Genomic DNA, 17,412 nt, shown 5'->3' with positions numbered 1-17,412 from the left:
TGACTTGAAGGGGAACTTGGAGGTGGTGTTGTTTCCATGCACCTGCTGCCTTTGTCCTTCTAGGTGGTAGAGGTCACGGGTTTGGGAGGTGGTGTCAAAGAAGCCTTGGCTAGTTGCTGCAATGCATCCTGTAGATTGTACACAATGCAGCCACTCCCAATTACAAGATTTGGCACTGGTGTGTTGCTCCGCTGACACACACTATCTAGGTTCACACATGAAGAATGGGAAAGGTACTGTAGGGCTGTTGCTGTCCATTTTAACCATACCCCAACAACGGTCAATGCATTCAGGAGAAAACTAGAGTGGAGGAGGCTACTTGGAGCCTATGAATGCCTCATAATAACTTTATGCATGTGTACGACCAAATCATACAACCCTGGGCCATAATATTCTGCCTGTGCATTATCCTTATTAAAATATCTTTACACGCAAGAGTAAAAGGAACAATAATTACCTCTAAATAACAAAAGCATTTTAAATATCAAATGTATCAGTACTAGTGAATCAGGACTGGTGTGAACGAACATCTCAACAGCTGCTAACTTGTCTAATGCAGTAGTGGGGGAGTTCACATCACACTCACTCTAATCAATAAGCTTCTAAATCCTAACAAATTAAAATTCAGAATTGTTAATAAGATCCTGAAAAAAAACAATTGAAGAATGAATGTCCTTGACAATAATCAGCAGGTGGAAATGTGAGACATTTATTATAGGTTGCAGACTTACATTATTTACACTCATGATGACGCCAGAGGAAGCACAGCCCCGGCTTATCTCCTCAATGGCGATGGCATACGCCAGATAGTCCAACCCTGCTCCACTGTACTTCTCGGGCACATCCATTGCCAAAAGCCCGAGTTCTCCCATTTTCTTTATCTGAGGATGGCATTGAGAAAACATAATTCGGGCTGCAAAATAGCAACAGCCAAAATTTGAGGATGACTCATAAAAAAAATCATTAACACATGGGGAGGGGAGGAGAGGAGAGGAGAGGGAAGAGGAGAGGAGAGGAGAGGTAAATAAATAACTAACTAACTAGCATTTATATGGCACCTTTCACGACTTCAGGTCATCCCAAAGCGCAATACAGCCAATTAAATATATTTTTAAAGCACACTGTCGTAATGTAGGAAACCACTGAATCAGAGAAAGCCATCACACCTGCCCCTTTCACAGACCACGTACAGCCTGCCCTATCAAGAGCTCTACTCCACCCATTTAATATCCAAAGGGAAAGTTCTGCGTAAACACTTTCATGATCCCCAAAAATAATCAAGTAAAGCTCTAGAACATGAACCCATTCCCACACTTCCACTCTTCAACCATGGCCTATTGCCCTCCATAGACAACACTGCCTCCTCCCTACCAAGCAACAGCACAGGGAAGAGTGAAAAGGGTTAGAAGAAATCTGATGGGGGCGAGGAGTAAGGCTCAGATTAAAGCAGGTCCTGACAGCTGCTACAAGTAACTTCCGAAATTTCAACGGCAGAAAATGGATTAAACGACTGTGTGGTAGTCTCTTTGAAATATATATTTTTAAACATTTAAAATTGCCAAAAAATGTACAATGAAAAAAATCTGTGCAGTAATTTGAAAATACACTTCCTAAAGATCATTGCACAGTCATTTAATCAATTGATATTTCAGAAATCACCAGCACTAGCTGCCAGACACTGTTTTAAAACACTTATTAATAAAAAGGAGCATTCAACTGCAGGTTCCTGCAAAATCCAGCTGCGTAAAGCTGGTAGGCTAGTTGCCCTAAGGCCAAACACAAAACAACCCTGTGGTTCATGTGGCTACCTATCTGATCGAATATTCATGTAACAAACCAGTGGGACTCCAGTGGCATTGCTCATGATGAGCCAGAACATAGGCTGATTATAAAGATTGGAGCATTACACCTGGTAACACAATGAATTGTATAGAAACATTGTTGATCTCCAGTGGTGTGGCTGTCTAAAAACAAAAATGAAAAAATGTACATAGATTCGATCCCAAGGACACCAATGGAAATCCCAGAATACCACTTAATGGGGATGCAACTTGATTTGTTTGGTCGTCATGGATCAGTGGCTTTAATGGTGCATTAGATGGCCTAACACTCCTATTTTTTGAGAGATAGTATGTGCTTCGCCTGACTGTTGGTAACGCCATGGGACATCCACTTATTCTGTCTACCTAGTCTTCTCAGACAAAGATAAAAGGATTACTGTTGACACTAAAACTAGGAGAGTGGCAAAGTGTGATGAGGATTGTGAAAGACTGCAGGAGAACATGGATAGGACAGCAGGATGGGCAGATAGCTGGCACACACAGCTCAATGTAGAAAAACGTGAAGAAATGCATTTTGGAAATAAGGATATAGGAAGGATAGATTTTAAATGGAATAGGGGAGAAGAGGACCTTAAAATGCAGGTGTACTGGTCATTAAAGGCGACAGTGCAGGCAAGTCTGACCATAAAAAGGCAAACAGAATCCTTGGGATTGTATCTAGAAGTATAGAATACAAAAGCAAGGAGGTAATGCTGAACAGGTACAAGACCTTAGTGAGGCAGCAGCTGGAATATTGTGTTCAGTTTTGGGTTCTCCATTATAGGAAGGCTGAACAGTGGAAAAGGTGGCAGCACAGATTTATTAGAATGTTAACAGCGATGCTTGGCTATGGTTATGAAAAGAGAGTTAAGAAGTTAGAGCTTTTTCCACGAGAGCTGAAAAGGTTAAGGGGTGACCTGATAGAGGTCTTAAAGATTATGAAGGGTTATGGTAAGGTAAATAGTGATGGACTGTTTTCACTGGTCAGTGAGATGGTAATTAAAGGACACAAATTTAAGATAATCACAAAAAGAATTGAAGTGAAAGTTAAAAAAGAAATCTTTACACAGGTGGTTAGAATGTAGAATTCTCTGCCACATCCGTATTGAAGCAAAGTTCACAAATTCTTTTTAAAGATAATTAGACAGTTGATTGAAAAAGAGGAATGTTAAAGGGTATAGCAGTCACATCTTCATTAAATTTTAATACAGACACGGCTTTCTGCAGTGGCACAGCAACACCCAACATAGTTCAGCATTGCCTATTGGACACACTGCTAGGATGAGACATCACAGCAACACGATCACTGTATATAAATCCACACAACGTAAGTCACCAGGCTAGTCACTACAATTGATTTCAGCATCTCTGAATCAGGGATGGGCAAGTAGCCCAGGCTTCCTGCCCCGCTCACTAATCAGCAACACCTACATGTGGATCTCAGATGAGAAAGGATGGGTTTGGTTGTGATGTCTCCTATGGTTGACAAGCTTTGTGGTGTTCAAAATCCCTTTAACAAAAGACATTTGAAGGAAAGAGTTAGCTGTACCCCTTTTAAACAAAGACATTTGAAAACCTGCAAACTAAGTAATGTGGTAAACTCTGTTCTCACAAATCCTGTTTTTCCCTCACTGACACTAATGGCATTGGAGAAGTAGAAGTTTCAGGATCGAAGACATTGTACTGCAAATAGACATCTAGATTATTAAATAAATAAGCTAGATGGATAATATTGAGCTTAAAGCATTGTCAGGCTTTCAAAACACATAGGCTTTTGGAAGCACAAGCTTTTCAACACAGCAGGGGGTAATGTAAGAAAAGGCAATAAGGACATATATCAAAGGCTTTGGATCAGGAACGCAATGATAGGTGTGAAGAAAAGCATGGACCTTTCATTCCTATCTGTAAATCTGTTCAAAAGAACTGGGTTTTGTAAAACATCAAATAGTATTGCATCCAACATATGGTCAAATGGTATAAGGAATGGATTTGAAGCCAATGAAGCAATCAAAATCGGAGATGTAAGGATCATTAAGAATGTCTGGCTGTAGAAATGTAAGGGGCTATCTCTACATGAAAGGCCATGAACAGAGACAGTAAAGCGATCTTTTACAACTTATAGTTCGAGTACATGGTCTTTTCTACATCAAAGGGTCTCCAGTCACATGATCAAAGCCTAAACTGTCAATCATTGAAGTATGTAAGTATACGACACAAAACTAGGTGGGATCGTGAGTTGTGAGGAGGATGCAAAGAGGCTTCAAGGCAATTTAGACAAGTTGAGTGAGTGGGCAAATACATGGCAGATGCAGTATAATGTGGAGAAATGTGAAGTTATCCAATTCAGAAGGAAAAACAGAAAGGCAGAGTATTACTTACATGGTGCTAGATTGGGAAATGTTGATGTACAAAGGGACCTGGGTGTCCTTGTACACCAGTCAGTGAAAGCAAACATGCAGGTGCAGCAAGCAGTTAGGAAGACAAATGGTATGTTGGCCTTCATTGCAAGAGGATTTGAGTACAGGAGCAAGGATGTCTTACTGCAGTTATACAGGGCCTTGGTGAGACCACACCTGGAGCATTGTGTGCAGCTTTGGTCTCCTTACCTAAGAAAGGATATACTTGCCATAGAGGGAGTGCTGCGAAGGTTCACCAGACTGATTCCTGGGATGGCAGGACTGTCGTATGAGGAGAGATTGGGTCCACTCGGCCTGTATTCACACGAGTTTAGAAGAATGAAAGGGGATCTCATTGAAACGTATAAAATTCTGACAGGGCTAGACAGACTGGATGCAGGGAGGATGTTTCCCCTGGCTACGTGATCCAGAACGAGGGGTCCCAGTCTCAGGATACGGGATAGGACATTTAGGACTGAGATGAGGAAAAATTTCTTCACTCAGAGGGTGGTGAACCTGTGGAATTCTCTACCACAGAAGGCTGTGGAGGCCAAGTCACTGAATATATTTAAGAAGGAGCTAGATAGATTTCTAGACACAAAAAGCATCAAGGGGTATGTGGAGAGAGCGGGAATATGGTACTGAGATAGAGAATCAGCCATGATCATATTGAATGGCGGAGCAGGCTCAAAGGGCCAAATGGCCTACTCCTGCTCCTATTTTCTATATTTCTATGTTAATGATTGAGGCATAGCAACAGGGAGCAATTGGGACAATGACCCTCCCCAATCCTACATCCTGTTGGTTAAAAAAAACAATATACAAAGACTTTGAGCGAAGAACAGTCTCTTCTTCACCACCCGGCAGTCACAAGGAACGCACACTGCAGTTGAACATCATGCAAGAAGAAGAAGAGGACCTTGAGTACTGAAGAGCTGATCAACCTTCAGGCCCGATAAGCAAAGAGGTTGAATGTGTATTCATGATTTGACTGATGTGTGTATGAATTGTTACGTCATTACATAATAATGTTGCGAATTATTAAGTGTATAACGGGATTTTATAGAGGAAAGTCATATGTACGGTTTGATTTTGCTTCATGAATGCTCGTAGGAATGGTATCATTAGATAATTACTTTTGATTAACCAAACTACCATGAGCGAGAGTGACTTTCTTTGCTTGACTATTTGTCCAGCGTCTAAGAATCACACAAAATAAGGAATTCCCTACAGCTTGTTGACACTCACTATCAAGACTCGGACATGAAGAATGTGGATTTGGGTGAGATACTGGAGGACCAGTGGAACCATGGAGTGATACTGGCAAGAAATGTCACATAGGATCATGTCAGGACTCTATCTTCTCAGCTGTGGAAGGCACATGATATGGGGAGACTTGAGGGGAGGATAAAAAACAGAAATAAAAAAAGTCAGAAACAAGGCAACCATACAGGCATTACAGTTGTCTTTGGTGCCCCTAAGCTAAGGAGGGAAAAATCAACCAGGATTCCCTCTCCTCTCTCCTGTGACAAGTGTTGGAACTGTGCGTGTGGAGGCTCGATGAGGATGTGACCAGACTCAACTGTGATGCCTCCCCTTTTGTTATATCTGGGCTCATGAAGAATGGCTGGCCACTTAGAGTATGCAGCAGTAGACCAAATGTGGGGGGCATTGAGACACCCTGCCTCATTGCTTACTGCTCCCAGTCTGCCCAGACCTGGAAAGCAGCATGGAAATATGGGGGGTAATTTTTATTTTAGGCGATTGTGTAAAACCGGCGATATTGGATCAGGCACCCATTATACATCTCTCCCATTTTTCTTTTCTATTGCAGTCAGTGGAAATGAAAATCAGGAGAGATGTATAACGTGCGGCTGTTCAGATATTGCCTGTCTTACACTGTCCCCCAAAGTCAAAATTACTCCCATTGTCTCCAAGTGGGAAGCTAATATTGGTATGTAAAAGTTTTTTTTTAAAACCTCTTCCACATAACATTCTGTTCACCCTATTGAGAATGATCTTTTTATCCAATTTATGTCGACGTTCCTTAAGCTTCCTATCCCTTCTTGAATTGTTCTATTTTTATCCACATATAATTAAGTGAGGGATTATCTCAAATTGGATTTCCCTGTTGCAGTCTCCTTCCCACAGTCACACAGTTATAGATCCCACAGAGAGTCAATACAAAACTGCACGTGTACCAGTTTCCCCAGCTGCTCATAAATTCAATGCTCTGGATAGGGGCTGGGAGAGAAGCCAAACTGGCCACTTTGCTCCACACACAAAAGAAAAGTCAGCCACCTACTTTTAAGGTCAACAGTGGCAATTCCCCGATTGATCTGACATTCTGAACACATTACCTGCTCCTTTCTCTCAATCAGCTGTTTCTGTGTACCAGTCGGAGTCTGCGGTTGTACGAGGGAAAGAAAGAGCATGTATAGAGTGCATTTGACTACATAACAACTGTCAGTGCATTCCAAAGCTAATTCATGGTTGTAAGTGCTTTAAGATGTTTCGGTAGCATTAGAAGGCACTATATAAACGCAAGTATTTTTTTTTCCTTTCTGAGATGTTTTGTTGTAGTTGTTGAACTGTTATACTTGGAAAATCTTGTCTTCTTGATGTCTAATATTCATCAGAAAATAATATATTTAGCACATATTTAGTGAAAGTCCTGCTGCTATTACGAGATGATAAACTGCACTTTTCCTGTATTAAATAGGGATATAAGAACAGGAATAGGCCATTCAGCCTCTCAAGCCTGGCCGCCATTCAATTAGATCATGGCTGATCTGAAATGGAAGCTATCATTAAAAAAACAGCAGCAAATTGTGTGTTAAACCAGTATTTATTCACCTCTGGGACCTGGTATTGTCCACTTCCAGTCCAGACAGAAACATTTGCTCTTTCAGATGGATATAAAGGGTGTGGGGTCCAAGGTGAATTGTGTTTGCAGACTCCTAAACCCACCATAAAAAAACTCTTCAAAATTGGCATAAATATTACACAAAATATATTTAAAAATAAACAAATGGTAACTGATACAACAGTGTCTATTCCACTTATGAGAAAAATTCATATACCACTTAAAATAATAGTCTCTCACAAGCCCTCATCCATGCGTTTGTTGCCTCTAGACTCGACTAGTATAATGCTCTCCTAGCCGGCCTCCAACCTTGCACCCTCCATAAACTTGAGCTCATCTAAAACTCTGCTGCCCGTATCCTAACTCGCACCAAGTCCCGTTCACCCATCACCCCGTGTTCGCTGACTTACATTGGCTTCCGGTGTAGCAACGCCTTGATTTTAAATTTCTCACCCTTATTTTCCAATCCTTCCATCACCACACGTCACCCCTATCTCTGTAACCTCCTCCAGCCCTACAACCCTCTGAGATCTCTGCACTCCTCCAATACTGGGCTCTTGCACATCCCTGATTTTCATCACTCCACTATTGGTGGCCTTGAGCCGCCTAGGCCTTAAGCTCTGGAATTCTCTCCCTAAACCTCTATGCCCCTCTACTTCTCTCTCCTTCTTTAAGACGATCCTTAATACCTATCTCTTTGACCAAGCTTTTGGTCACCTGTCCTAATACGTCCTTATGTGGCTCGGTGTCTAATTGTGTTTGATAATCACTTCTGTGAAGCGCCTTGGGACGTTTTACTCCATTAAAGACGCGATACAAATGCAAGTAGTTGCTATTGTTGATAGATCAAGAAAAGAAATGCTGTAACAGGCATGAATAGCCGAGAGGCATATCTCACCATATGCACTCGATAACCAACTTATCTACTCTCAGGGGTTGTATTGTGCTTTTACTCTGAAGTATAATTATAATTATACAAGTAGCTGACAGCACAAAGCAACTAATTTAATAGCTATGAATCATATCTGGCATTTAGCTATACATAGGAAGAGGTTGTGTGGATTTAATTGTGATTTGTTACCTTTCTTAAATTCGCTGCACTCTTAATTGTTTCCATGCGGTTCTTTATTTCATTTGTTCAGCTGTAAGATGCTATTTTACACAGCCCATGTAATCACAACGGAGGGCTGTGTAATCCCAGAACTGAGTACCTCCTCATTTCTATTAGCTCTTCCTGCACAGTCTGGCAACCTAACCAAATTTTGATTTCTGTGCAGTGTCTCATTTATATTGCAAGGTCTGCACCGTTCTGCAAAATCTTGAGTAGTTTTTTTTTGTATAAGCTTGTGTTTCAAAACATTCTTAATCTTTCTCTTGCAAATGTGTCTCATCTCTCTTTGTTCATTTACTGCACTTGGTTTCCACCAATTCAACACTAACATTTTTCACTACTAATTGTTTCCACACTTCAGTTGCTGCTTAAGGTCAGTCACACAGCCCAACCCCACCCCATCCCAAACTTGACCGACTAGGTCAAAGAAATGCACAGTAGGTTAAGCAGCATCTGATGGAAAAAGATAGATTTATAATTGAGGTGTAGAAACTCTTGAGCACTGATCATGGATTACACCGAAATGTTCAACATTTCTGTTTTTATTTCAGATTTCCACCTTTCACACTTTTCTATTCATCTTAACTTTAGTGAACGTTTTACACCTTTAGTATCTTGCTCATCTTAGTGAAGGAATAGCACTGTCAAAGTTAATCATCTATGAATTAGCTGGGGAGGAAAGAAAAGTAAAAGATTGGGTTTATTGCAATCTGTGAAGTGGCTGAGAAAGTGCTCATGGATGATGGAAATGTATTGATCAATGATAATTATGGGAAAAGAGCGAAATAGCAATCAGAGAGTGATTACAGCCTCTGTGGACACTGAAATCTGGCTGAGGAAAAGAGAAACAGCAGGTAGAGTGGCTTAACAAATGAGGCAATCAATTGCAATTGTGGAAAAAGAGCATGCAGAGTAAACGATTTGCCACATCTGAGAGACATTCATCTAAAGACTAAAACTCCGTCTTTAAATGATTTTTAAAAGAATCAGCAGAGCTCCCCTGAGGGCTCAGTGAATAAATGTACCATGTAGTGTGGTACTGAACTATACAGTCCAGAAATCCCAACTTCAATCCCTGGCCTGTGCTGAGTTAGCAGTGGGGTTACAATGGGCCTCAGCGTTTCCTGGCTAGAAATTTGAGAGAAAGAAAATCAATCATGGTACCCACAATTGACTGAAATTGATGACCCATGTAAATGTAATTCTGAAAGAAAGCTCGAGCTTTCTGAGCATAAATTTAAATTGGATTTATTTAAAGACAACCGCAAGTGACAAAACAGTTAATTGTTTCTGCTCATTTTAATCATCTATGTATACCTTTTTAAAAATCTAGGCCTAGAAATCCGATCACGCTCGGGAAATGGCTCGCAGGTGGTAGGGCACACTTTGCATGCACCTGTTAACATGGACTCAGGCAGCGCGCAATATTCGTGCTGCCTGATCATTATAATCACACAGACATGCAGCTAGCGCTACCCACAATACTCATTGACTGCAGACCAATCGGGGGGAGGGGGACCCAATATCTGGCATCTCTGACACTACTTAAAGGGGTGGTGCACTCAACAATAGTAAAATGGCTGCACTGAGAGAGCACCAAGGTTCTCTGATGCTGCCTTGGAGGCCCGGGTGCAGGCAATGGACAGGATAAGGCAGATCCTCTTCCCCTGCCTCCCCCTTCAGGGGGCAGGAGGCGCTCAAGGCATCAACTGAAGAAGGGTTTATGGGATCTACAAGTAGTGGAAGTGGCTTGGGCATGGGGACAGGGCAGAGACTGCTTGAGAGAAAGAGAGGGGATAGGGAGAGAGATTGGGGAAAGAGAATGAGAGATCATTCATTCCCAATAATAAAAACAGAAAATGCTGGAAATACTCAGCAGGTCAGGCAGCATCAGTGGAGAGAGAAACAGAGTTAACGTTTCTGGTCGATGACCTATCGTCAGAACTGGAAGAAGTTAGAGATTTAACAGTTCATAAGCAAGCACAGAGCATGGGGAAGAAGGTTGGGGGGAGATGGGGAGGAAAGAACAAAAGGGAAGTTCTGTGATAGGGTGGAGGGCAAGACTCATTAAATGATAAAAGGGATGATGGTGCAAGGCAAAAGTGGGTGGTAATGGGACAAGTAAAGAAACAAAAGATGGGTCTAGTGGAGCTATAAATGGCAACTTCAGAACCATTACTAGCACCCACTGTCCGAAAAAATGGGAGTAGTGGTTATGATCTGAAGTTGTTCAAATCAATGTTCAGTCTGGAAGTGCCTAATCGAAATATGAGGTGCTGTTTCTCAAGCTTCTGTTGAGCTTCATTATCAATACCTATTTCATTATAAATAGGTTATGATCAGAAAAGCTTGGTTCTTCTGTTCAAATTGCACTGGGAGGCGCATCCTACATTAAAGATCCGCTTTGTGAACATACAGCACATTAAGTTGTTTTTATTATACTTAACGGGTTTTCTTTTGTTTCTGTGTGACAGCAATGGCCTCCATGTGCTTCTTTAAATTTGGAACTGGTCTTCATGTACTTGTTGTGTAATATGGAGAACCAGAGTACAAAAACTCAGAATCAACTTCCTACATTTACTCTCCTAGAGCAGGCAAACTCCACTAGACCCACATTTTGCTGCTTATACCTAGGGATACAGACAATGTCGGGGGAAACTGAATGTCTGCAGTCAACTGCATTTGACGTCCACAGAATCATGGGATAACTCAAACCAATGGTCGCAGCCTTTCCAAAGAATCCCACACACTTCTGCCCACCAGCACAGCAGCTTTTTGTTAAGTGATCAAACCTTACTGCATTAGAGGGCCTGCCACCAGTGGCTTCGTTAACAGCTGTTACCTGTTCAGCAGGAAATTTGTGTTCTCTGTCCAGCTGCGCAGCGACGGGAGCGAGTTCCCTTTCCGCAAAACCTCTGCAGGTGTCCCGTAACAACTGATGAGTTTCTGGAAGCTCGACCATCTGATACACTGTGTGCAATCGGCGTAAACATCTTGACCTCACAGCTGCAGGAGGGAAAATACAGAACAACTGATCAGAAACAGTGGTCGCTACTTGGTAGGCTATCACTGAGTAAAATCAAGGATACTCTGAAATTGCTTGATTAATTCCATCAACGTTGCTCTAATCTGGGAGATGGTGGGTAAAGGTCAAGCACACCATTTCAAGGGTGCAAACAGAAGCTCCTCAGCCAAATGTTGCATGCCCAAGGTTAGTTGATTAAAGGCCAAACATCACTTGGGTGAATGTGATAGCAATCACTTCTCTTCTTTTCATTGTTCTGACACAGCAAATCACACTTGTCCTGACACGTGCCAAAGGGAAACCATTTCAAGGGGAGGAGAGACATAGCTTGGATTTCTGTGCAACTGAGTTGCTAATCACAGTAAGCCAAATGGAGATCAGCCCCCTTCCCACCACCCCCAACCCATCTTTAGATGGGAAGTTTTTAGTCCTGAGCCATATGACTGAGGTATCCAGTTGTGTCAAAAGCAAATATGGCTAAAAGAGGCAAGAGGGATTGGTCACCTGGACCCAAATGGTGGAGAAGTGCCATTAATATATCTTTCTCTCCTCTTTTTTGTCTTCTTTTATCTCTCTGTCTCTTTATTTCTTCACAGCTTGTCTGGCTGTAGAATTTGCAAGTGCTTTCTCTTGCCAGAGACTATCTCAGAATTCATAGCAGGTGTTAAAACTATAGCTTTATAGATTTAAGAGTGGACTTTCACTGCATGCCCTGTTGCAGTTCAGGCCTTTTCTATACACTTGTTCTGGCATTCGTGACTAGATGGCAGTTTCCATAAGCAGACCAAATCCATTAGGAACCAAAACTTCTGCCTTTATTCACTGCTATACATTGGTTAGTGTGCCCAGGTCTAACAAATAACTCCTAATCATAATAAACCGCTTATTGGATAATATGTAGGATTCCCACCATGTTCTCCCATCACTTCAAAAAGTGGAAAATACCAGGCTAAAATTAATTGGTCAGATTTATTTATGTACAAAATAATACATGGAAGTAAAAAGATACAGCAAGGTTAAAAAATTTTAATAATCAGACTTACACAATAAATAGCCATCTTTTAAAAACAAAAGAAAGTGTGAAATCATTGCACTTCTTTCAGTAAGTTCTAATTAACCATTTCTGATGGTAATTTACATGGGAAGAATTCTGCACAGAGTCCCTGTTGACAAATACCAGCAAAGCAAATAGGGAGCTGAAGACTCTGTTTATGGGTTGTAGCTCATCTTTTCCTTTGATAAATAATTTCTTCTCAATTATCAGGCAATTAAAATGTTAACCATTTTTTTAACATTTCGGTGAACAAGACGTGAAATCGAGACTTCCTGGCCACGTAATAGTCTATTTTTGAAACCCAGCAACAATGGAAAGCACAATCACATCTGGGTCATTGAAATGCAATCTGCATATAAACTAACCCTTGTCCTTCAAAGACGCTATAATTCAATTAACTTGGGATAAAATGTTATGGGACTTCAGCCCCTGTAGCATCCATTATAGTGTTCAAGAAATTTTTGTCAAAAATCAATCCATAGCACTCTCTTGCTTTTTCTCTGAGTCAGAAAATTGTAGGTTCAAACCCCATTACATACTTAAGTATAAAATCTAACATTTTAGTGCGGTACTGAGAGAATGCTGCATTGTTAGAGATGTGGTCTTTTAAATGAGACATTAAAGAAAAATGCATTTATATAGTGCTTTTCACATCCTCAGGACATTCCAAAGTATTTCACAGCTAACGGATTACTTTGAAGCGTTGTCAGCATTGACAAATGCGGTATCCAATTTGCACACTGCAAGGTCTCACAAACAGCAATGAGATAAATGACCGAATGATCTATTTTAGTGGTGTTGATTGTGGGATAAATGTTGGCCAGGACACTGGGAGAACTCCGCTGCTTCAAATAGTGCAACAGTATCTTTCACGTCCACCTGAACAGGCAGGCAGGCAGTGGTTTAACATCTCATTTGAAAGGCAGCACCTCTGGCAATGCAGCACTCCCTCTGCACTGCACTGACGTGTCAGCCCAGATGAACCAAGTCCCTGATGACTAGTTCAGATGGATGTAAAAGGTCTCTTTCAAAGAAGAGCAAGGGAGTTCCCCAGAGGTTCTGGCCAACATTCACCCCAAACCAAAACCACCAAAATAGATTAACTAGTCATTCATCTCATTGCTATTTGCAAGATCTTGGTATACACAAATTGGCTGCTGCATTTGCCTACATAACAACAGTGTCTGCACTTCAAAAGTAACTGATTGGCTATGAAATGCTTTGGGACATCCTGGGGACATGAAAGACACTATACAAATACAAGTTTGTTCATTCTTCCTTCTCTCAAACAAAAGAAAAACTGAATTACCTGCACAGTCAAAACACACGGGTAATCATAAACCTGAGGCAAGAGGGTACAAGATTGTGATCTCCCACGAGACTTCCACCAAATGCAGGCGAGTTGCTAGGTGAACCTATTATTGACAATAACAACAACCTGCATTGGTATGGGGCCTTTAATGTAGAAAAACATCTGAAGGTACTTCACAGAGGGGAAAAGTGGGCATCTTTGTGGGAGATTTAAGAGTGGTAAACAAATGTTTGATCTGAGTGATGGGTTCCAAAAAGGTTTTAAAGATAGGGTGGGAGGTAGTGAGGTGGAAGGGGTTAGGGAGGGAGTTGCAGAGTGTAGTGCTGAGATGGCTTTAGGCACTGCCACCTAAGATGGAGCAGAGGGTGCAGGGGATGCAAAGGAGATCGGAGTTAGAGGACCAGAGCGCAAGGGAGGAGAGATTTTGATGGTAGTAAGCTCTTTCAAAACCACAGTTCCGTGAAACTCAGTGGTGTCACTTTTACAAGTGGACGAGGCAGGTTATGTTACTACCTTGGGTCTAGGATTTTTTCCATTTTATTTCCTTGTGAAAGTCTTGTTCAGGAAGGTTTCTGTAGCATCTTAGATGTAATTTACATGCACTTTTGGGTTCACATCACAAGATAGTTATGGATAACAACACATCTTAGCTTATCCATGCAGAAAGATCCTAGAATGTCCCATTTAATAAAGAACTTGGATTTACATAGCGCCTTTCACAACCTCAGGTCATCCCAAAGCCCTTTACAGCCAATTAAGTACTTTTGATGTGTAGTTACTGTTTTAATGTAAGAAACGCGGCAGCCAATTTGTGCACAGCAAGGTCCCACAAACAGCAATGTGATAATGACCAGATAATCTGTTTTAGTGAGGTTGGTGAGGGCTAAATATTGGCTAGGAGACCGGGTAGAACTCCCCTGCTCTTCTTTGAATAGTGCCATGGGATTGTCCACCTGAGAGGGCAGACAGGGCCTTGGTTTAACGTCTCAGCCGAAAGACGGCACCTCCGACAGTGCAGCACTCCCTCAGTACTGCACTGGAGTGTCAGCCTAGAGTTTGTGCTCAAGTCTCTAGAACCAAAACCTTCTGACTCAGAGGCGAGAGTGCTACCAACTGAGCCACAGCTGATACTTAAGCGTCCAACTGTTTATTAAAACATTCCACAGTTTGTGTCTCCACTACTCTTCCTGGTGTCTATTCCATATGTTGATCACTCATTGTAAATGTAAAGTACTGCACATAGCAAGAAAAAAATAAATGACACATGTACTCCACGAATGGTAGAGCATGAGCCTGTGCCCCCTTGTCCTACTCTTGTAATATTCCAGCTTTACCTTTTACCATTCGCTTAACTACCTTATACAACTCTAGAAGATCCCTTTTCAGATGCTTCCATTCCAGGCTGAAGAGTGCAAGTTTGTCCAGTCTTTCCTCATAACTCAGATCTTGGATTCTAAGGATCAGCTTTGTGGCTCTTCTCTGCACTGCCTCCAGTCCACAAAGGTCGCACTTGATCTCGGCAACCAGAACTGGATGCAAGTGTGGTTTGATGAGAGCACTATACGGTTTGGTCATAACTTCTTCTAACTTTTATTCTACTGCTTTGGCTATGTAGCTTTGCACTCTGTTGGCTTTGTTAATCACTGATCTGCATTGGTCAGACACATTGAGCGGCAAGACTCCTAGGCTCTTTCGGTTTTGCCGGTTGCTATTTCAATACCATTCGTGGAGTACATGTGTGACTTATTTTTTTCTTGCTATGTGCAGTACTTTACATTTTTTTTGCCCACTTACATATTACATGCAACTCAATCTGCAACTTAGGGGCTGCCTCCTCCAATTCCACTGCCTCTCTAGTTTGGTATCTTCTGCAAACTTGACCACATTGCATGGAGTTTCTGAATCCAGGTCATTTATGTAAATGAGAAACATCAGTGGTCCCACCACCGAGTCCTGGAGCACCCCATTCAGTACTTCCCCCACTCTGAAATAACTCCTATAACGAGTTCTCATTGTTTTCTGCCCTACAGCAATTTCTTATCCATTCTCAGGATTTACCCTGAATCCCTACAGCTTTGAGTTTAACTAGTAGCCTTTTGTGTGGGACTTTGTCTGGAAGGCTGGGTTCAACACATTGTAGGGCTTCCCACAGTGCAATCGGGTTATCCATTCCTCAGAGGTCAGGATCTTCCTCTTCTAAATCTATGTTAACTGCTGCCAACTAAGTTATTATTGAACAAAATGAGAGTAAGACTAATGGGTCTGTAGTTGCCTGTGTTGGTCCACCTTTTTGAAAATGAGTAACGTGTTAGCTTGTTTCCAACCTCCTGATACCTCACCAGTGTCCACTAACTCCTTCATAGTGATTGGCAGTGCCTCACAAATCTCCTCCCTAGTCTCAGGACACTTGAGATAAATACAATCTATCCCTGGAGAGTTATTTGTTCTGAACCCTTTCAGCCTGTCGAGGCCTGCCACCGCATTTATATTGGTCATTGATTTTGCATAGGTTATCGCTGTTTAGGGAGGGCATGTTGCTCACATCTTCCCTTATGAATGCTTGGAGGTAAATCATTCAGAATATTTGCTATTTCCTGTTTATCCTCACTTTCAAGCCTGTTTATGTCTTTTAGGGTTTTCTTTTCTCTGACTGCCCTCTTACTGTTGTAATACTGAATGTTTCTTTTCACTGTTGTATTTAGCCTTTGCTGCAATGCTTTTTTCTAGGTTCCTCTTTGCTCATCTGATCATCTAATTAACGACTTTGCATTTTCTTATATTCATCTCAGTGAATCCCTTCCCCTTTCGTCATGTACGATTGGTAACGGTCATTTTCCTCCTATTTCACTTGATTTTAGAATGCATTTATCCTGCATGCTCAACATTATACTTGTAAAAGTGTTCCATTTATTCCCTACTGAAGTGTTGTTGAACAACCTACCCAATCCTTTTGCTTTAGTTGTTCCCTCGTCTTTGAATGTAGCCCTTTAACAGTTACATACTTGGATCCTAGTCATAAGATATATCTAATTTTCAGATGACAATGAACTTGACAATTCCGTGATCACTATCTACCCCCGCCCCTCCCCCCCCCCAAACAGGAGTGCTAAGACTTTGATTTCCTGTGCTTTGTCTGGGTCATTAATGAATACCCTGTCAAGATGAGCACTGTCTCTCACGGCTTCCTTCTCACACTGGGTCTTGACGCAGTCATGCATCACATTTACCGAGTCTAATTCTAAACTATTGGATTTTCCCAGTTTATATTTGGTTGACTGAAATCTCCCATTAGAATGACTTTCCTGTTTTCACGTACCCTTCCTATCTCTTAATAGAGCAAACTGTCCTTCTTCTTATGGAGGTCGATAGCATATCCCTTGTGTAAACTTGGATTTTTTTTTTCATATTGAGATGCCGAACAAGATTAGTTCATTTTGTAGGTTGCCCCCCACTACTAAAAGACAGAAAATATAACAAAGCAAGGTGCCATTTTGTAAGCTTCATTTCTGAAAGTATTGCTGTATTTAAAATGCTATTTATAACTAATAATTTGCTACGGCCAGAATTAATTTTACTTACAAACCTGATAATTGTTTATCTGTAAAAAGAAACATTTGCAGTGTTGCCACTGTTGCACTTATTTAGCACATATCTTGGCATCAATATGCTATTAAAAAAACTGCACCTAAGCCAGTATGCTTTGATGTCTGTCAATGCGTCAATCTGATATTTTCAATTTATCTCAACCCACCCCCACCTGTAAACACCAGTTCTTCGTCACAGTTTAAAACCGTTTAAAATGTTCGCTCCAAACACAGCCAAATTTGA

At 41.4% G+C, this 17,412-nt stretch overlaps 1 protein-coding gene across 4 annotated transcripts in view; it reads right to left on the bottom strand.

Annotated features, from left to right (window-relative positions):
* Positions 1 to 17,412, bottom strand: part of acads (acyl-CoA dehydrogenase short chain) — a 123,969-nt gene that overhangs the window by 105,920 nt on the left and 637 nt on the right. For 3 of the 4 annotated variants that reach the window (XM_068005661.1, XM_068005662.1, XM_068005663.1), the window contains exons 2-3: positions 11,036 to 11,199; positions 732 to 881 (exon numbers count right to left, since the gene is read on the bottom strand). In XM_068005661.1, coding sequence (XP_067861762.1) covers positions 732 to 881; positions 11,036 to 11,199 — 314 coding nt within the window. Of the gene's footprint in view, positions 1 to 731; positions 882 to 11,035; positions 11,200 to 13,581; positions 13,649 to 17,412 lie in introns of those variants that run through there. The other variant, XM_068005664.1, reaches the window with a different exon arrangement.

This window comes from Heptranchias perlo, chromosome 25 (assembly GCF_035084215.1).
Source record: "Heptranchias perlo isolate sHepPer1 chromosome 25, sHepPer1.hap1, whole genome shotgun sequence".
NCBI classification, from domain to species: Eukaryota; Metazoa; Chordata; class Chondrichthyes; order Hexanchiformes; family Hexanchidae; genus Heptranchias; species Heptranchias perlo.
The sequence above is the reverse complement of the archived record's forward strand: the minus strand, read 5'-3'. Positions and strand labels throughout refer to the sequence as shown.